Here is a 22,724-nt window from a genome sequence, read left to right on the forward strand (position 1 = left end):
CAGATTTTTTTTTATATCTGTTACATCAACTTTGAGTGTTCAACAAACCACATGTTTTTTTAAAGTTTATGTCATTTTGGTCTTTTGTGGAAAGTTGTCTCATTGGAAATCATACCACATCTTCTTTTTTATATTGTATGTGTTTTCCTAAAATTGCTGCCCAGGAAAGAAAATGGACAATATCTGTATAATGCTTATTTGCTTTCTTACTTCCCTGTACAACAGTGGTGACTACAAAACTAATCAAAGTACTGAAGTACTGAACATCAGAGACCGCAAGTGGATGGTCCGATAAGCACTTGTCTCAGTAAAAAAATCACATCTTTATACCTGAAAGTGGTGAGATTATGAATTTTAATGTGCATATTGTTATGTGTTTACTTTTCTACATTGGTTAGAGGTATAGGAGGAGGGTTGAGATCTCACAAACATGTTTAACCCCCCCACATTTTTGCGCCTGTCCAAAGTCAGGAGCATCTGGCCTTTGTTAGTCTTGTATTATTTTAATTTCAGATTCTTGTGTACAACGTGAAATTAGTATGGCGTTCATTATCACTGAACTAGTATATATTTGTTCAGGGACCAGCTGAAGGACGCCTCCAGGTGCGGGAATTTCTCGTTACATTGAAGACCTGTTGGTGACCTGCTGATGTGGATTTTTTTTATGGTCGGGTTGCTGTCTCTTTGACACATTCCCCATTTCCATTCTCAATTTTATAGAAATAGAACACAGAGAATAAAATACCAAAAACATTTATAAAATCCCTCATAAACAATAAACAACAAGTTATGTAAATATTAGAAATACAAGTATATGAAATTATGGCTAAATAAATAAATAATGGATAATTCTGTTAATCTTCCAATGTGGAAACTTAAAATACATAATTCAAAGAAATTCTTACGTTGTTTCTCAATGTGTTTAAACCGCATTCTGTATCATAGGAAGACTGACACTTTTGAATGTGAATTAAAGTCATGACCATCTAATGGTCAATATTTGAGCACTAAAGCTCAGGTAGATTTTGCTTTGACCACCCATCGACAGTGGGAGTGGGCACCAGGTGGGCAAAATTTCTAGTTTGTCCACTCTTCCCACCCATAGGAGTGGGCATGCAATTTCTTTTGTTTTATCAAAAGACTTGCAAAAACAATCAATTGAAAATAGCAGATAAGCGTTTGTAATCAATATTTTTACAAAAAAGAGATTATAGTGGAGTGGGCACGGGTGGGCTGGTGGAAAAAGCAAAATCTACCCCAGCTGTGTTAACATAAATTGACATAACTTCTAATTATATATAATTATAACTTAAAATTTACTGTTGTGAACTTGAGTGTCTCAGTAATGTGTCTATCACAAATATTTGATTGGTCAAATTGTGAAATTCAACTTTAAGAATGCATTTTTTCACTCAATATTAAAAAATAGTCACACATTCCAATATGTTCATGCATTGCACTTTTCCACAATGATCTGGTATAATACAAGTTTCAGTCAAATTTGAGTTATCTCCCTTCTACTGTAAAATCACAATTTATATCACTATATTATAAGATGATCTGGTTTTTGTAACTCCCACTTAGAGATTTATCTGGTAAAACAATGGAATTTAAGATCACTACTTCTGATGGTATTTGCACATTAGAACCTGAAATGGAAAAAATTACATATCATATATGTTATCAATCAATACAAAAGAAAATAATTCAAAGTAAATAAATTGGGAGTATGTCGATAAAATAAGCATCAACTTCAGTTAGATAACAACAAGAATGTGTCCACAGTACACAGATGCGCCACTCGCACTATCATTTTCTATGTTTACTGGACTGTGAAATTGGAAGAAATTCTCTAATTTGGCATAAAAATTAGAATGATCTTATCAAAGGGAAAATGTATACTAAGTTTCAAATTGATTGGACTTCAACTTCATCAAAAACTACCTTGACCAAAATCTTTAACCTGAAGTGTAACAGACTGACGAATGAACAGACGGACGGACGGACAAACAGACGCACAGACCAGAAAACATAATGCCCTCTCCTATCGTAGGTTGGGCATAAAAATGAAAAATTAAACAATTATTCCATTTAGAAATTATCAAAATTCTATAGCAGTAAAAGTAAGGCCACCAAAATTCAAACTTGATCTATGCATGATTTGCCATAAAAAGCATTATGTATACATTTTCTAAGTTCATAATATTTGGTTGAGGCAATTTAACAAAAATTAGATCTAACAGAAACCAATTTTGGGATGTATGGACAGACAGACTGAAAAGGATAAAACTTAATGTGGCGGGGCATAAAAATATCTAAAGTAGGATAACCAGACAATCAGGACAAAAATCATAAAATCATAGATCCCAATCTGCACTTAATAATTGTAAATATAGCTGCTTCACAAACCATCCCTCTTTTGGGGAGATTAATATTATTCATAGATGTTCTGTTTCCTTTACGTACTAGATAGAAACATAACTTGGGAATGTTGCAGTGGAATTGAATTATAAGGAAGACCCAAAGAGAAGGTAGGGGTAGAACAGAATTTTTAAAAGTATAAGTTTAAATTCTTTGAAGTTTGGGACATATAAATGTTGAAAATATTCCACACAGCCTGATGTTTTGACCCTTGAATGTAAAGGTAGTGCATATCAACTTTCCATTCTAGGATATAGTTTGTTTACCAAACTTCATAGTATAAGTGGCACAGTTTAAGCCATAAAGAGGTTCCTATGGGAAATTGCATTGTCTATATATACAGAAATACAACCTATAATATATTTTAATAGTAACATTTTATCCTTTTTTGTATCCCTTATTCAAATTGGCTAGGTTTTGGATTTGTCTTAGGCCAGATTCAAAGTGAAAAAGTTCCAAGTATTTCCATTAGAATCGAAATGCTCTATATTTATTTTAACATCAGTAGTCATCATGCTTAGTGTAAATACTTCAATAATCCTGATGCCTTATACTAAAATATAATACAAAACAATACTGTAAATTCAGAATCATTGTGATGATTTTATTGTTGCAAAAAATGCAACTGGGTTATAATCCCAATAATTTGAACTCGCATTTTTATATGAATCAAACAGGATTTTTCTGACTATTGCAAAAATTCAAATCGCATTTAAGTCTAAAATGAAAAAAAAACAATAATAAATGCACACAAATATTTCTGAATTTACAGTATACAATATACTTTATTTTGAAACACTCAGACACATATTTAAATGCATGTGTAACAAGAGGCAAAACACATAATGATATTTGGGTTTCTACAACATAATCATTATTCATATAATTTAGAGTATAATTACAATATTTTAACTAATTTCTAAATAAACAGTGAAAAGTTATTTATTTATAACTTTGATATTGCAAAATGAAAGCAGTCCTTCTAAGCATATTGAGAAATGCAGGAATATTCTGAAATGTTTAACCCTGCAATATGTTTGTATCTGTCCCAAGTCAGGAGCCTCTGGCCTTTGTTAGTCTTGTATTTTCTTTAAATTTAGTTCATTTATATGTTTTGGAGTTAAGTGTGACGTCCATTTTCCCTGAACTTGTACATAATTTTCTTTAGGGGCCAGCTGAGGACCCCCCCCCCCCCCCCCCCCCTCATTGTCGGATTTTCTCTTGAGGACTCATTGGTGGCCTTTGGCTGTTGTCTGCTCTTTGGTCGGATTGTTGTCACTTTGACAAATTCCACCTTTTCATTCTCAATCTTATGAAATATGTATATTTCTTATATCTTTACAATTTACCCAAGTTAAAAGAGCAACAAACATCATGATACAAAAAATTATTCATTAATTAAATCTGTACTGGCTTTGAAATTCTATGTTATTCTGAATCACAGTTAGACTTACCTATTACTGTAATTGAAGGATTTAGTTTTCCATCATTTGTAAATATAGATGTCACTTCTATTTTGGCGAATGGTTTATTTGGATTTGGGTCATTAGGTGTACCTTCTACTCTTGTCCAACTACCAACAACTGCATTCCAACCAATGATACTATACAATACACATGAATGATCCTATAAGAAAACAAAATATTCCAATATATATTTTTTCTACATGCATACATTTTGGTCTTTTGTGGATAGTTGTCTCATTGGCAATCATACCACATCTTCTTTTTTATATTTATAAAATAAAAACAAAATCAAAAATCTGTATACATGGCCGACACTTATATTGTTAAATATTACTCCCAAGTAATGTGGATTTGTTTAAATGTTATTGATTCTTAATTTTGTGTTTTCCAGGGGTACTATACGCCATATTGGTTTCTTGAATACTTATTCTCGCATAAAGGCAAATTCATGCACGTTCCTGTAAATATTCTGGATGTCAAAATGCTATACTGTTATTGTTATTACCTTACAATAAGAAACAATTGTTTAATGATGTTGTTTATGCTGATTGATATGAGGTCAACCTGTGGAAATCATTCATAAAAAATATAGATTGGTGAATTACCGTATTTCTTTAGGATGATTTACAATTATGTGTTATGTGTCCTGCAGAAGTCATGAAAATAAATTTCTTACGAAAATAATTGGCTAGACTGTTTTTTTGTGATCCAGAAATTCAAGCATTCAACAAAATACAAAAGAAAGGAGTTTTTGGTTGGGTTCAACTGGCTTCTTATATTAACACAAGCTCTTTCAATATAAAATTCTTCTCGGGGAAAATATTCCCTAATATTCATGCAATAATCCTATAATTTAAAAAAAATATATATTATTATATATTTATCTCTTGTAAATTTGACTTTAAAGACATACTTTCATCTGACATCCTATTCTATTTTAAATGTAAGCTCTATAGTATCATGAGTATGTCCTACCTGTAAAGTGGCTCCCTCTAACACAATTGATTCTCTAACTCTTACACCTTCACCAATGTTGGCATACTTGCCAATGGATACATTTGGTCCAAGCTATTAAACAAAAGAATTCATTAGGTAAAGTTAAGTTTAGGATGTTCACTCCTCTGTTTAAAAATAACAAGCTTTTTAAAAGACTGTAATAAATTGAAAGTATTTAAATAAAGAGACTAAATGTAGCTCACCTTGGTCTATGTGAATATTCAACAAAGGACACAGATGGATTCATGACAAAATTGTGTTTTGATGATGGTGATGTGTTTGTAGATCTTACTTTACTGAACATTATTGCTGCATATAAATATCCCTATCTATAATGATTGGCCCAGTAGTTTCAATGGAAAATGTTAGTAAAAATTTACAAATTTTATGAAACTTGTTTAAAATTGACTATAAAGGGCAATAACTCCTTAGGGGGTCAATTGACCATTTTGTTCATGTTGACTTATTTTTAGGTCTTACTTTTGCTGTAAATTATTGCTGTTTACAGTTTATCTCTATCTATAATAATATTCAAGATAATAACAAAAAACAGCAAAATTTCCTTAAATAACCTGGGCAGCACTTTAACAACCAGTTGTCCAATTCATCTGACAATTTCAGAGCAGATAGATCTTCACCTGATGAACAATATCAACCCCCAATCAGATTTGCTCTAAATGCTTTGTTTAAGAGTTATAAGCCAAAAACTGCATTTTACCCCTATGTTCTATTTTCAGCCATGGCGGCCATCTTGGTTGGTTGGCCGGGTCACCGGACACAATTTTTAAACTAGATACCCTAATGATGATTGTGGCCAAGTTTGATTTTATTTGGCCCAGTAGTTTCAGAGGAGAAGAAGATTTTTTTAAAGTTAACGATGACAGACGACGACGGACCACGGCACCAAGTGATGAGAAAAGCTCACATGGCCCCTCAGGCCAGGTGAGCTAAAAAGCAGAAAAAAATTGAGGGTTTGTGTGCTTGTTTTTGAGATATAAGCTGTTGAAAATTTGGCGGGAAATAGTTCTCTCTAGATTTTTCTTTAACTTAACATTGGCACCTGTTTTGTTTAAAAAACTATTAAAAAATAACAGAATTTCATAAGATTTTGAAATATGGCTTTTAAAATAATATGTAATAAAAACATGAAAAATATGAAAAGAAAAGTAGTGGTTAGTAGGCAATTTCTTTTAATGTTAAAACAAGGATAAAACCAGAGGATTCTGAAAATCTGGCAAAAATTTGAAAAGTAGAGGGGCAAACACCCTTAAGATGAATTTGTTTTTTTATATAGGTCCCTTTTGGTCAATCTATTCATCCCTGTTTTTGAAATGATTGGGTTCTGATCCAGAAAAAGATACAGGATTTTGGGATACTAAGTTAAACATAGTAAATTAACTCATCATAGATACAAGGACTTAATTTAGTATATACGCCAGACGCGCATTTCGTCAACAAAAGACTCATCAGTGACGCTGGAATCCCAAAAAGTTAAAAAGGCCAAATAAAGTACGAAGTTGAAGAGTAAAAGTTTTGCTTATTCTTATGTCATTGCTGGCTTGGACATACCTTAATTTCATTTCTAAGTACACATTGATATTGAAATAATACAGTAACATGACCCAGTGCTTTAATCTTACCACAGCTGTAGGGTGAATTTGAGCTGTAGGATGTATAGTTACATCTCCAATTATCTTAGGTTTCCCTTCACCATTAGCTGCTAATCTGTCTTTATGAGTTGTTTGGTAAATAGCTAAATAATGTCTGTTTGCATAAATTGCTGCCCTGAAAAACAATTCAAAAACATTTTTAAATTAAAAGAACGTAGAGCGGTGAAAAAAATCCACTCTTTCATTAAAAATATGTACAATACATTTTTGTTTATTATTTTTTCAGGCTGATAGTCATGATAGTTATATATTTAATTACATACTTTGTGGCAAGGGGTTTAAGAAAAGCTGTGTTCCAAATCAGGCAATATTAAATAAAAAATTTTAAAAGTTTTACAATTACCAGATTACTGCAATGTCAAGAGAACATAAAAATGGATTATCTAATGAAAATATTTATTCAATCTGATTAAAATATTGAACCTGGTTTCATCCTTTGCTCACAAATTTCTATAAAAACACAGTTCTATTTTCTGTTCTGGTAATTTATAAATCAACTAAATAAACTAATTTCTGCCTCCAAATTTAACATGTGCATGTGTAGCAATATAACCACACTTGATGATCCTGAAGGGTTTTTAAATCAGAAATTATAATGGACCATTGTCAGAACAGTGTTAGCCAAAGCGTGGACACAGAAATGTATATCTATTAAATTAATCCCTATGAAAGTTTTCTGCCACACTGTCTTTGATAATTGTTTGTCTTTTGACAGGCAGACAATTGAAAGAATTAGAATTGCATTTATGTTCATACAAGTTTAAATCCCAATGAATGCATGTATTACTGAATTCAGTACCGATTACTGTGAATTCAGTAATACATGCATTCATTGGGATTTAAACTTGTATGAACATAAATGCAATTCTAATTCTTTCAATTGTCTGAAATTTTCTCTATAAATATAACCATGATAGAAATGTATATCTATTAAATTAATCCCTATGAAAGTTTTCTGCCACACTGTCTTTGCAATTGTTTGTCTTTTGACAGGCAGACAATTGAAAGAATTAGAATTGCATTTATGTTCATACAAGTTTAAATCCCAATGAATGCATGTATTACTGAATTCACAGTAATCGGTACTGAATTCATTAACTACTGTGGATTCATTATGATTCATTGGATACCAATTTTTGTGGGTTTGTGGGTTCAGGTGAACCACATATTCATTTTTCTTACAAATTGAACATTTTCAATAGGCTTTGTACTCAGAAATAAGCAAACCACGAATTCAAATATCCACGAAAATGTAAGTTTTCTCCAATCCACAAAAATAAATGAATCCACAGTAATTAGGAATGTTTACTTTCTCAGACTTACCCTGTAGATTTAATTTGACTCCAGAAACGTTTCGTATCATAAACAAACAGCTTCCCTGAACTGGCTAAAGGTACAAAAATATCCTGCTCTAATCTTATTACCTCACTCGTGGATACATTTGGATCAAAACTGAAAGTAGAAAATGAAAGTTTTTTTTGTATAGCTGCTGACCACATTATTTGAATAACATAATATTAACATATTGTTTCATTTGAGTCCAACAATTTTCTCTATAAATATAACAATGAGTAATGTGGTCCAAAATAAAAATAAAAACTTAAATTTGCAAAATACTTCGACAACAAATGACAAATATATGATAATTTTACTTCTGAGATCAAACATAGGGCATAAGCACTTTTTTTAAAGAACTAGGATTCTGAAATTCTCACTTAGCAGAAATATATCATAGTTCAACCTATTTTTCAAAAACAAAGCTGCTTATAGTTGAAGGCAGTACAGTTAATGTTGTAACCGCCTAAGTCATTTGATCTCTGTGTGAAAGTAGTCTCTTTGGAATTCATACCATATCAAGGTAAAGTCAAATTATTTCAATGCTCACACAGCTAAACTGGAATAAGGGCTCTTCAAAAGAATTACAATCTAATTTTACAAATAAAAACTTTTAAGATGACAGTCTTCTAAGCAGTACATGATTCACTACATATAAGCAATGAGGAGTATTGCATGAACTGTAGCATGGTCACCTAGCAACTTCAAACAAAAACATTGATAACCTATTCCAAGATTGGCATATATATTTTTATAGTAAAACCAAGCATCACATTGTCATATTGTAGTAGCATATATATACATACAACAATTTGTAAAACTTCAAGAATAATTTAAATTGGTATTTATAAAATATAATTCTTTTTTCTGACACCTTGTTTTTTACATAGTCACCTTCATTCTATAGGTTAGAAAATTGGACAGATTATATAAATGTAAAGATTTCACAGTAAAAACAAATGGCCATATCAGTACCTTAATGAAATTCACGACAGGAAAAGTCATTTTGACATCAATTCAAAATATATTTATGTGGGAAATTATCTATTCTGTACATTAATGACGATTTGTTTTTAAATTTTTATTTAGTGGTCGGTTTTTCTTCTTTGTTTTTATCCAATTAGCCAGTGAAACAAATGTTCATCACATATCATATCAAATCAAAATCACATTTTAGATTTCAGGATATTTTGCCAGTGACCTTCAAATAGAGTTTGTACTGTGAAACAGGGAAAGGGAGGTAACTGAAAAAAAAAAAAAAAACCAACATAACATATAAATCAACTGTATTAGTCCTGCTTCAACATTCAACATATATGTATTCTTCATGCTTACCAGTTAGTAAAATATAATTTAACAATAACTCTATAATCTGGACACCGATTAACCAGTTAAACAGAGTCTAAAAATACTATTGAAAAGTCTACATTTGTTTAAACATAAAAAAAAACCTAAAAGTACTCTTGTCCTTTTATATCCAATTCAAAACTGCACATGTAACAAAGATGAATAATTAACAGGTGTTTATACAGGCATCCAAAAAGTGCTCTTTTGATTTTCCCGTTTGAATGGTTTTACACTAGTAATTTTGGGGCCCTTTATAGCTTGTTGTTCGGTGTGAGCCAAGGCTCCGTGTTGAATGCCGTACTTTAACCTATAATGGTTTACTTTTTAAATTGTTACTTGGATGGAGAGTTGTCTCATTGGCACTCACACCACATCTTCCTATATCTTTCTATAACTATTTACTTTGACCTATATAAAATGGTTTTCTTTTAATTATGATTTGGATGGAGAGTTGTCTCATTGGAACTCATACCATAACTTCTTATATCTGTATTTGTATCTATAAAACATCTGATATCAATCACATGTTCAGTTTATAAAAGATTAATTGATGAAAGTACAATCTCATTGGCTGATCTGCATGCAGATTATCACTTTTCAATTGTATTTCTAAACATGGTGTACCGATCATTTAAACCGGGTAAAATCAGTTTAAGCAAGATATGTTTTTGCAGCAAACAAGACATCAAATTGAATTATAAAAAGGTGAAAAGATATCAACAGTAACAATACAGTCACCTCATATACAACATGTAAACAAAGCAAGATCATGCAAAATTGGAGAAGCATGCTCTTCTTAAATGAACCAATTCCATTAAATCATATTCTACATGTACTGGTTACAGAAAACAGTCTAGACTGGCATACAGTCATATCATTTCCTACAGGCATATGGGACATGATAAAACTTACTGTATATCCAGCTGTGCTAGTGTTGTAACATGTCATTTAGATGCATGTATTGTTTTATAAGACAATTGGGTAAATGTGATTTCTATACTAGCATTACTTTAAATATAAAAAAAAAACATTTAACAAATTGATATACTCACTTTTTAGCTCTGAAAAATATCTATTTATTTTGAAATGTTTTTTTATTTTTTTATTAACATATTCTTCCTGTAGTTGACAATGACTGAAGGGACAAGTTGAAAATAGTTTCAACATGTTTTAAACTCTTTACAATTCATTTATTTGAATTTTAACAAAGTCCCGAAACAGAAAAATAGATGTCTATACCTAATTGTTTTTTTTATACTTTTTTGTCTTTGAAAAATTAAAATAATTTCCCCAGTAAAAACAAATAACTTATCAACATTAATTAAAAAGAAAAAACAATACAAAATAATCTTCAACATTGATTTTTTCTGATTTTTTTCTACTAATACAGGCATTATTAAAATTCACTTTAAGAATTATAAAGAGATCAGCTAATCTTAAATTGATGCAAACATTCCTACAATATATTCTATTTCTACACAAAGATACGAAAACAAAATAAAAGACAACATGCTAAAAGTTTTACCCAAAAACGTCAAATCTTCCTTCTTTGCAACTAAAGACAAAATAAACTAAAGTCAGATCTTGAATTACAAAAAATTATATATCAGAAATGAAAGATAGAAATTGCTGAAAGTTAAAAGCAGTGTTCTGCCCAGAATTTTCAAATAGCATGGTGGAATTTAACATAGCACTTGTTTTCAGAAATACATAGTACCAAGGATCCTATATATTCTATAATCAAATCATCAAAAATAGCAGTCCATGGCAGAAATATTACCACCATAGTACCATGGTGATTTAAGGCCCTGGGGAGAACACTGTTTATAGAGAACCTCAAGCTAAGAGATTTGTTTTAATCAGCAAAAGATATAGGTAGCCTAACCTCAAGATTCATTCTTGTAAAAAAAATATGCATAAATAAACTCATCATAGGTACCAGGATTGACGCGCGCTTCGTCTACAAAAGACTCATCAGTGACGCTTGAATCAATAGGTGATGCTTAACAGCAGATAATCAATTCGTATCTTGAATTAAAATTGACATTAAGGGAATATTGTGGATTCATTTATTTTTCTGTATACAAATAGTCCTAGATTGAGAAAAATTGTATTTTCATTGACATATGATTTTGTGGTTTTATCATAGTCTGCAAACACATGATTGTATATAAATATACAAGTCTATAGATAATTTTCAGTTGTTTTTACTTCATTGAAAATTCAAATTCAAAAATTGTTTTAAAACGAATCAAAATGGTATCCACTGACAAATGAAACCAAAGTTTATAAATGACATTAGAATATATGAATTACTGTAAACCAACTTATTTTCGCGACTTTCGCGAGTAGAAAAATAACGCGAATATAAAACCTTATTAAACTTCATAAAAAAAATCTGAAAATCGTGAAATTAAATAGCCGCGAAGCATGCAAAAAAGGGTAAAACTCGAAATAAAGTATCTGCGAAAATAAGTTGGTTTACAGTAAGCTTAAAATTTTCCTTTCTTTTACCATTTTCTCCAGTTTGATGCAGTCAGAACATGCAGAAACAACAGTGGCAGATCCAGCATTTGAAAAAGGGGGGGTTCCCAACCCAGGACAAAGGGAGGAGTCCAACTATATGTCCCGATTCAAATGCATTGATCGTCCAAAAAAGGGGGGTCCAAGCCCCGGAACCCTCCCACTGGATCCACCACTGAACAAACACAGTATTTCCCTTCAGGGGAATTATATATCTTAGAAAAAAGAAAATTTACATTAAACTCTTTACTTGTCTGTCTAATAAATTTAAGTTATTTGTTCTAGACAGTTACATTTTGTAATATACCATGTTATTTTGGTGTTCTTATAGCTGCATTATTTAAGACAAACATTAAAATTTCTGTACCCAACATACATATCACTAAGTTCTTTTTACCTTGTTGAAATATTTACCCCATAACTGTAAATCTTCTATATAGTTGCTGTCATGTAAAATTGATACCCATTTTTTCATCACATCAGTGATGTTCCTTGTGTTTAAGGGAAGGGGCCCTAGGCCCATGCAATTGGGAATAAAAGTTCGTGAAATGTTGGATAAGGGGATAATATAATAGGTCACACCGGCCACGTGCAACTTGGTCCCCCAGAAAATTTTGAAGAAATTAAGAGCAAAATCGTGTGTTTTGAGAAGGTATAAGTTATAATTGCATATTGTGAACAGTTTCAATAGATTTTAAACAAAATACCACATTACAACACCAACAAAACCTTACAATGAAGTCTATATACAATTGGGATTTTTGGAGCTGAAAATTGGGAAAACAAGGGCATAATTTTATATATATATCATATTATAATGTTTAAATTTCATATTGTTTCTAAATATGTATTTTAATTTATGTTTTGTCTATTATCCATTTTGTTTGTAATTCATATGCCTATAAGGGCCCTTTGATTAGGAAATAAACATATTTGATTTGATTTGATTTGATATTTCTCATTGGGACAGGTGCCCATATTCGAACCCAAATAGGAGGGATGGAAAATTCCTGCATATACCGTTATTTATAAGCTATCAATCAATAGATATAGGAAGATGTGGTGTGAGTGCCAATGAGACAACTCTCCATTTTCAGAAGATTTTATTTCGTAGATAAATGTGTTTGCATTTGATAGATTGAAAATCTGTTATCAAAAAGAAAGGGTCAAATTAACATGACAGCAACTATATAAAGACTACAGAAAACAGGAAAAAGAACGTAGAATAATGGATTTTGGACACAGGATATTAAAAAGTCAAATCACAAAAATACAGAACCCAAAATTCAAAACTAAAAGTCTTTAATCAAATGGCAGAATCAAAACCTAAACTACATCTAAATTAACAAATGGATAACAAACTTCATAAAAGTCTGTGATAAAAAAATGGACGATTTTCCATGAAATACTATATAGCTGTGAAGATATTGCTATATTTGGTCATTATAGTTACGGCTGTGTTTGCTACTTCCTATTTACAGAAGTTTTGAATGCTGTAAACCAACTGACTTTTACAAACATTTAATTTTTGTGACCTTGGCGAATAGAAAAACACAATTATAAATCTTCAGAAATAATATAAACTATGATCTTCTCTTATATGTTGCTATTAATGCAATAAATTGTCCCTACTAACGCACTTTTAAATATGTCGGAAAATTGCCTAGATAGGGCTAAATGCCAAATAAGTATGTGTGAAAATAAGTTGGTTTACAGTATTTCATAGATATATTTCAGAAGGTAAGCTAATAATATATAATGAGAGAAAGGTGTTCCACTGAGGCTTGTAGTTTGCATCTTATATTTTACCATACCTGTATTTACTATCTAAATTCTGTTTAAAAATATGTTCTAACGGCTGGAATATCTCCGGTGAGAACAGGTACACCCCACCATTGATTGTAGTACTAATGTAGGTTTCTGGTTTCTCTACGTAATGTAATACCTAAAAAAATAAATTTATAGCTACAATTCATTATAATTAAGTTCCCTACACCCCACCACTGGTTTCTCTACATAATGTAATACCTATAAAATAAATTTATAGCTACAATTCATTATTATTGAGTTTCCTACACCCCACCACTGGTTTCTCTACGTAATGTAATACCTATAAAATAAATTTATAGCTACAATTCATTATTATTGAGTTTCCTACACCCCACCTTTGATTGTAGTACTAATGTAGGTCTCGAGTTTCTCTAAGTAATGTAATACCTAAAAAAATAAATTAAAGCTTGTGATGTTAGTGTTGCTGTTCCTTTAAACATCAAGTATTTAGTATACTGTAAATTCAGAAATTATTTTGTGCATTTATTTTGTGATTATGGTCCTCTGAGACTTAAATGCAATTTGATTTTTTACGATTATGGGGGAAAATCCTGCTTAATTCATATAAAATATTTTAAAACGCAAGTTTAAATTATTGCGTTTACATCTCTGTCGCAATTTTTTGCAATAATAAAAACCTCGCAATAATTTCTAAATTTACAGTATATATTATGTATTTTTCAAATCATTTAGACAGAACTTTGAAAATAGTCTTATTTTTAAAACTAATAGGAAATTCAAACACAAACAATAGGACCAGTAATTCTGATTATAAAATTGATACCTTGGAGATTAATATCACTTCATGCTTTCTTATTATATTCCCTACAATTTCTTATTATTGAGTTTCCTACACCCTATCTATAATTGTTCATGTAGTACTAATGTATGTTTCTAGTTTCTGTACATAATGTAATACCTATAAAATAAATCTAATAACTTGTGGTGTCTGTGTTGCTGTTCCTTTCAACATCAAGTATTCAAATTCAAGAGCTTACAAAATAGTCTCATTTTCAAAACTAATAGGATTATCACTTCATGCTTTCTATTCTTTGTAGAAAGGGCAGGTTAAAAAATATCTAGAGTCCAGAACATATTGTACTACCTACAATTTATTATTATTAAGTTTCCTACCTCATGTGTGTCTTTATTTTCTACAATACAACCATAATTCAGTGACTGTTGTCTTGTAGCCTGTCAAAAGAGAAATTCATTATATTTTTTAAATGTTTTAATTTTCATGTATGAATTATTACTCTATACATGTATTCTATGAAACAAGTTGCTCCACAGGGCACAGCTTTATACGCCCCTTTTGGGCTCATAATTCCTAAACGGTAGGGACTATCATCCTCAATCAATCCCAACCGTCCTTTAGGGGTATTCAACCTTCTTATTAAATTTCAAAGAGATCCATTCACATAAACTAAAGTTAATGTCCTGACACCAAATGTGTCTTTTTGGAAGACACAGACCCAGACAACAACATCAAGCAGGTGCTTTTGACTAGGATGACAATTTTCCTGCTGAAGGTATTTCGGCTTCCTCCACTATACAAACTAACCTCCATAAAATAGCCAATAATGCTGCAATTGTTTGAATCAGCAGTTTTATTTGCACACATATCTTACAGTCATCTAAGTATCTTTATATGAAAAAAACTTGAAGTCATCTGAAGCAAAATTATATGAGACCCATGTCATATTTTACATCAATAAAAAATTCTTTGTCATGTTTGTGTTTCTGGTTTAATATGAAATAAATATTAGAATTAAATGGAAGTTTGTTTACATATAATTATACATTACCTATGGATTTGAAAATAAGAACAAGTTTCTCTTCAAAAAATTCAATAAAAGCGCCATATGCATGGATATATAATATTTTTTGATAAAAAAAGTATAAAATGGTTTACCTCTATGCCTAGGATGGTACAATATGATCCTTTCACTCTTTTTCTATGTGCCTGTAACATTTCTTTTAAAGGGAAATCTCCACACACATCGGAATTCATGACAAAGAAATGATCTGGTTGCCCCGCCAATATCTGGTCCCGAAAGTGATAAAGACCTCCTGCAGTTCCAAGGGCTGTGTACTCCTGTAAATATCTAAAAAAAAAAAAAAGAAAAAAAAAAGTAGATAATAATTTTTTAAACAAGAAATTCCTGAATTTACAAAGTCTTTATTTGATACATTGTATCTAAATCAGTGATTTTGTTTTCAAACAAAATACTTGTTCATGTATTTTAATTTATAAATCTTTCTTTTAAAATTGAATATGTGGGAGTCTAAAATATACTTTAATACTTCAAAGGTTACTGTCTTTACCTCTACTAAGGAAAGTAATAGACATAAAATTGTTTGGTTTTTTTTTTAAATTCAGGATGTGCTTAGGCCACACCAATTTGATTCCTTGTTCGACGGACCTACCCGCACCTATTTTTTTCAAAACAGATTTTTTTTTTTATATATTCCTGCTTCCCGCATCCGGATATGTAATCATGTCCATTTCCTGCACCGTATTTTTTTGTAAATATTATAAAAAGATATCAACATTTGTTTTTAAAATCACAGTCTAACCTGTATATAACGATTTTAAACTTATAGCACCCCACTGCACACTGTGTAAATAGCTGTGAGAATATTTGTTTCAGCATGAAATCTATTTATACAAAGTGAAGTGCTCCCATAAAAATTTATAACAGTGTGCAAAGAACAAAAAATTGGTTTCTTTCCCCCTTACTTATATATTCCCTATCCAAAAATGTTCGTTGATAGAATAAAGTACAAAGAACTTCTGAAGGATTTGCCTTCAACTGCTGTTATATTGTATGCTGGGGAAACACAAATATCCATATCCGCTGCAAGTTTATGCACCTGTCCTGATTGATTCAGGGGCCTGTTGTTCAGCAGTTATCGTTTGTTGATGTTGTTCATTGGTATTTTCCCGTTAGGAAATATAAATTAGATCGTTGGTTTTTCTCTTTGAATTGTGTACGCTAATTATATATATAATAATTCTGGGTTCTTTATAGCTTGCTGTTTGGTCTGTATCAAAGCCCTGTGCAAAATGTTGTACTTTTACCTGTGTTTGTTATTATCAGGTCACTCAGACAAGGGGTCATTTTACTGATGTAGAAAAGCAAATAGAAATACCAAGGATTTGTACAGTTCTTCTATACAAAACCTTTGAAAACTTAAACTTTTGTACTCAAAAAGAGGAAAGTTACATCATATTTGAAACATCTTTTCTAAAAGAGGGGTCCACTTATTTTGAATAATATTAAACTGTTAAAGTTAATGTGTTTATTTAACATGGTTTAAAGTCCAGGAATATTACAAAATTCTTGGACATGTTTTGACCATTTAATAGTTCTTTGAGAAAATATGAGACCTTTTGAACAAACAAATATATTATAACTTATATTGATCCCTCATCATAAAACATGTAAATGGGATATTTATAACATTAAGGGGTTTCCCCTAAACTGATCATGACTTGGATGGAGAATTGTCTCATTGTCAGTCACACATACATAGATTTATTTATTTCTTGGTGAACAGGGAAAAGATACTTCAAAAATTAAAGAAATGTCAAAGTACAAGTGATAAATCAAGTTTTAATATTGTCAAAACCTACTATTTTATGGTTACAAAAATCGTTCGCCTTTACTTTTTAAGCTTCGCCTCAAAAATTTGCAAATTAAATATTTTTTTATTAAAATTTTCAAATCGCTCGCTCGCCCCAAATTTTGGAGTCCAAAAATCCGTAGAACAAGAAATTAAATTGGTGTGGCCTAAGGTGTGATTTTTTAAATTTGTGTCAGATATTCAGACTACTTGGGGGTTTTTTTGTCGTACAAAACAGAATAAAATATTTTGCCCCATAACACCCATTTTTCTTTTCATATAAAGACATAAAAATGTGTTATATTATAGACATTATAATAAGATTTTGAAGGTTGATACTTCTAGAATTTTATATATCTAAAAACAGTATCAAACCTGATTTGAATTTTGAATTCCATCTGTGCTGAATTGATAAATCTTGTGAGGGCATCATTAGGCTGGAAAAATCCAATTAATATAACCTCCTTTATGTCTGGTACCTAGAAAAGAAATTAAAACATAGGTAAAAAAAAGTGTTGACACAGAGATATGTTTTGTCAATATGTTACCTTCCCTCTGAGTGAGAGGCAAATGTTAACAAAATAGCAAGAAAGTGAAAACCTATCATATCTATATACATTAATATACAGGGGTCACCACACTGCAAAATTTGGCAGTGAAACAGGGAGAAGTGAAGACCCAACAGGGAGACTTCAGGGAGAAGTGAAGGCCCAACAGGAAGATGTCAGGGAAAATCAACAGATCGCGTTTATACTTTTTATGAATAATACATATACATTACAAAAAAGAGAAGAATTTGGGAGTGACTTCATACAAAATTTAAAACAAAGAGACAAAATATTTTAAAAGGTTGATTTTTTTCACATGTAGAGAAAACAGTCATGATAGAAGAAAGTGTTTAAAGCAATACAAGTTCAATTCTTGTTAAGTCCAGTTAACCAAATTAAATAGTATTATTGAAAAAAGGGTGGTTTTAGCATTCTACAATGTTAAAATAACAGCAAAAAGAATATTTGCCCAGACTGTATCTTCCCAAGAAATAGCTGCCTATTCAAAATCTTGTATTGTCCTGATGTGAAATTTTTATAAACATGAAGACTTAAAAACATCTGATAGAATTTCTCTTTGCCATCAAAAGAAAGGGATGCTTATAAATTAAGCCGACCTAGCTACCCACTGTCCCTACCTTTAGGTAAGGTTTCGACAAACCAATATATCATTATGATCGTACATGTAGTACATTAGGACTGACTCACCTTACTGCAAGCTTCTATATGATGATAAATAACAGGAAAGCCCGCTACAGGAAACAAAGGTTTGGCTAACTCCAGTGATAGAGGTCGGAATCTGGTACCTAAATAAAGCAGATAAACAAATGTTACTATTAAGTTAACAATTTTGATACACTTTACTGTTCTTGTATCTTATCTACTCTAATTATCTTTATCATGTTTATGTATTAATCAACAAAGTACTTGTTCAAAGCTTGCTTTTTGTGGTATATGGCCCTCATCATTGTTCATGGGGTTTGTTTGAGGTTGCATCACTTTTTCACCAGCATGTGATGATGATAAATTTGGACATCACAGACTTTCTGTTTGACAACACATTAGAAAATGTCTGACCATACTGTTACAAGAGAGCATGAGTTTCTTTACCATGTTTACACAAGTGCTTCTTTTTCTCTGTTATGTGTGTGACTCAAACTCAGAGCTCTGAGTTCCACCAATATATACACACCAATAAAGGAAAAGTGATTGGGCCAAATTAAAAAAAATGCATGTTTCCTATTACGGTACCTACATTGTACCCTTTTTATAAGAAAAATACAGATAAATAAACAGGTACAAAATTTTAACAAAATTTCCTTCTAGATACTAGCTTTTAATCATAAACAAGCTTCTGTCCAAGTTTAGTACAAATCAAGGATAGTCATGATAGTATACCGGAACTGTAGACTAGAGACAGTAGAGAAGCGGATAGAACGGACATAATTGTCTCTTTCAGTCTTTGGCATAGCTGCGGAACTGTAACTCTTATGGTCCTTTTTTATATTTTTTGGATAAAATAGTATAAGAAAGTTATTAAAATTTTTAAAAATTTAACCTCAGAGTGAATGTATTGTTTCCAAACAGAAAAACTAATTTAAGTCCATTTGTAAGTAAAATGCAGAAATAATGGAATTTTGTTTTTACCAAAAATCATGATCAGAAACCAGCTCCTGTCCACAATTGGTACAAATCCAGGATACATTTAGTTTAAGAAAGTAATTAAAATTTCAAAAACTTTAACCACAGTGAATATTTGTGGAAGCTCAGAAGAGTTCTCACTGAGGTGAGTCCATGAGTCCTGGACTCACCATTTTTCGAAACTGGTGAGTCCACCATCAAACTTTAAATATTTTGTATTTATAAATTGAACACTTTTTCAACTAAAGTAGAAGGCTCGACAAAAATAATTCATACATGATACAGACTGCATCCAATTTCACAGATATTACATTTTTGTAGCAGCATCAGTGCTCTAGCTAGAATTCAAAAGGGGCAGGGTGCCAGTGGAGGGCAGGGCACTTTTTTATGATAGGAGAAGGCACTGCTCATTTCTTTTGTCTAAGTCCCTGTGTGTATCATGAGTTCACATATTGTTTTACTGTATATATTGTTAATAAAGATGCATAAGTTGTTGTTTAGTTTATTTATTCTATAAAATTTGCTTAAGAAAAGTCATTCATACTACATGTTCATAAAACATGGCAATTCACATTCATACTATTAACCAAAAGAGGCAAAATAAACTTACTATTCTCCCCCACCCCTCTCCTTCCAAAAAAAAGAACATAAACTAAACATCTCATAGTTTACCATACAGTAGTTGTATTTCAAAATTTTCATCTAGAGCTTGGCCCTCTAAACCTTTTTTCATTGTGGTTAAACCAGGAATATATTATTTAGTGTAGCTTCATCAAGTTTATTTGTGATAAAAGTATAACTGCACAATTCCATTTATGTAAGTTGATAGCATGACACCATCCAATCAAATCTTGATTGTGTATAAAACATTGATTGCAAAGGATATGATTATCAAAAATAAAATGCATTATTTTTTTTGTATGTTCAAAGACAGTTAATATCCTTAAGGTCTCATTCTTATATAATTTTGTATTCATTTGGTTATTTTTTCCTACTTCGAGTGCTAGATAATATTTTGGGAGCACAATTATGTAATTAAGCTTTTTCAGGGGAAGTAACTCCACAATTAATTTCCAGCATGGTTACGTCTGTTTGTCGCTCACAAGTTGAGATGGACGATGTTTCTGTGAAGGCATAGTTTTATTAGTTTCACCTACCTGACAAACCTTTAATTTTCTATATTTTAACATTTTTCACAGAGACCCATGATTTCTCCATTTTTGACTTTCACTTTCAAATGGATGTCAAGTTACATGTACGAGAGATTTCGTGGCCTCGAGACTGAAATATGCAAATATCTATATTTTGTTACCTCCTTTATAGGAGATCGATGAATAACATTTAGAAGCAACCACGTTTTTTTACCTCCTTTATAGGAGACCGGTAAATAACATTTAGTTCTGACCACGATAACAATCGGCAGCTCTCGGACATTTAGGTAACTTACAGCGTAAATGAACAAGGTGTTACATTATGGTCATTGGCACTGTTTTCTCGTGGTCACGTGATAATCTTTCAAAATGAAAGGCAGAATGGAAAAATAATGGGTCTCTGTGAAAAATGTTAAAACATAGAAAATTGAAGGTTTGGCAGGTAGGTGAAACTTACATAAATGAAGAGATAAATGAAAACTGAAGAGATTGATACCCAATTTATATAATTCCAATGCCCTCAGTCGGCTCCAGAAGCGAGGAAGTAGCGCATCTATTTTGGTTGGGCTAATATCCACTTTTTGATATGGGACAAGCTCTGACGTCCCACGGCCCCAGCTTGTCTGTCTAAACAGCCGTCGGACGTCAGAGTAATCTTGGACTATATTGTTATATGTATTATGGACTTTAAACAAATAGCCGAAAGGAATTTTGACGTACCCATCCTAATTTCACAAGTGGGAAAATGCAGATACAGATCTTTTAATCTTATTTTTATATGCTGACAACTATTTCAGTTCTATCCGCTTCTGTCTACTGTCTCTAGTCTACAGTTCAAAGACAATTTAAAAAAAAAGCTTATTGAGACAACTGCTTTGTAAATGCTTATGATATTTACCTTTGATAGGACCACCGATCAATATGATTGCTTTCAGCATTATTAGTAAACAAAAATTCAAGTAAATAAATTGTTGTCGTGTCAGAAACCGGAAGTTTGGATACAACATATACAATCCTGGTTGCATCCGGATATATTTCAGTTTCCGGAAAATAACAAACTTCACGTAATGGATTTAACTTCACGTAATGAATTAACTTTTAGTCAATACATTATAAGTTTTAATTAACTCCCTTCTGAATAATTTCTGTTGCGGAGGTTCCATAATTGGAAGTTTATACGAAGAAGAAGAAGATTTATTTTTTTATGGTAAATTACAGGTAGCCTACCCCTTTTTTTTCGACCCTTTTCTTTTTTGATATCTTAATCAAAAATTTAAAAAAAATTACACTGCACGTTAGGTTTAGTATTTTTAGAGCTGTATAGTAATAATATACAAATCATTGGTTTGATCACACTTGGATAGAAACAAGTGCCTGTGTTTGATCACTAAATATCAAATTTAAAAACGCTATTAAGAATTTTAATATTTTATTTATTTTGTTAAAATACAAAGAAGAAGGATATTACTATACAAATCCTTGTTTACCACCGAAATAAAAACAGGGACAGTATCTTAAAATGGCTATATAGACCTTTTTTTTTTGGAGTGTGATGTTCTTTGGTTCCCCTGATTTGGATTTAAATTATGGTAAACGGTAAATTACAATGCATATATTAAGTCAATGATTCCGTTACCACAAATTATTAAAACCACTGAATTCTTCCGTAGATTAGGTTGAGAGCAACGATTTAGTTGTACCTTGAAAAAAGTTGCAATGTATCATATATTTAAACGCGGTGCATCCTAATTTCTGTGCCTGTTTTGATCTTATGAGTTCTAGAAATTATTATTATCGGCCTGAATACTCAATTTTGAAAATCACATAAGTTAAAATCATAAGAGTAAGACATTAAAACTTACCAGTGTAAAGTTACACGGGCGAACTAGATCATTCATTTGCGCCCGATGTGATGCCTTCAATGGCGCCTATAATAATTTTTTTTATCACTAGCCTTCATCAAAAAGTATCTTAACCAAAAACTTTAGTATGAAATCGGACAGGCTGACGAATGGACGGACTGACGAAAGGACGGACGAACGAACGGACGGACTAGAAAAAATATTGCCCATAGTAAATCATGGGGCATGATAAAGGGGCGTAAAGGTAACTTTCGCCTATAACTTTAGATCAAAAACTAATATACGGAAGGTTTAAACTAGCTAA

The 22,724-nt window shown here is 31.4% G+C and overlaps 1 protein-coding gene across 2 annotated transcripts; it reads right to left on the minus strand.

Annotated features, from left to right (window-relative positions):
* Positions 1-737: 737 nt before the first annotated feature.
* On the minus strand, positions 738-21,571 carry LOC134700104 (mannose-1-phosphate guanyltransferase alpha-A-like). Of its 2 annotated transcripts, XM_063561476.1 has the most exons (12): positions 21,457-21,571; positions 18,475-18,572; positions 17,594-17,697; positions 15,504-15,696; positions 14,723-14,782; positions 13,573-13,703; positions 10,761-10,790; positions 7,877-8,005; positions 6,524-6,668; positions 4,863-4,955; positions 3,876-4,047; positions 738-1,649 (listed from the first exon to the last, which is right to left on the minus strand). In XM_063561476.1, the coding sequence occupies exons 1-12, from the start codon at positions 21,563-21,565 to the stop codon at positions 1,549-1,551; spliced, it is 1,365 nt and encodes a 454-aa protein (XP_063417546.1). In that variant the 5' UTR covers positions 21,566-21,571; the 3' UTR covers positions 738-1,548. The 2 variants fall into 2 exon arrangements, with proteins under 2 accessions (XP_063417546.1, XP_063417547.1); XM_063561477.1 differs by lacking the exon at positions 10,761-10,790.
* Positions 21,572-22,724: the final 1,153 nt, after the last annotated feature.

The sequence above is a fragment of the Mytilus trossulus genome, unplaced genomic scaffold (genome assembly GCF_036588685.1).
Source record: "Mytilus trossulus isolate FHL-02 unplaced genomic scaffold, PNRI_Mtr1.1.1.hap1 h1tg000122l__unscaffolded, whole genome shotgun sequence".
NCBI lineage: Eukaryota > Metazoa > Mollusca > Bivalvia > Mytilida > Mytilidae > Mytilus > Mytilus trossulus.

Bases quoted from the DNA above. Each gene is read 5' to 3' on its own strand.
- LOC134700104 (XM_063561476.1), bottom strand. From the start codon at position 21,565: ATGTTGTATCCAAACTTCCGGTTTCTGACACGACAACAATTTATTTAC. The intron at 18,573-21,456 runs GTAAATATCATA...TGCTTTATTTAG, and splicing joins GATCGGTGGTCCTATCAAAG to GTACCAGATTCCGACCTCTA. The intron at 13,704-14,722 runs GTAGGAAACTTA...TTATTTTTTTAG, and splicing joins AAAATAAAGACACACATGAG to GTATTACATTACGTAGAGAA.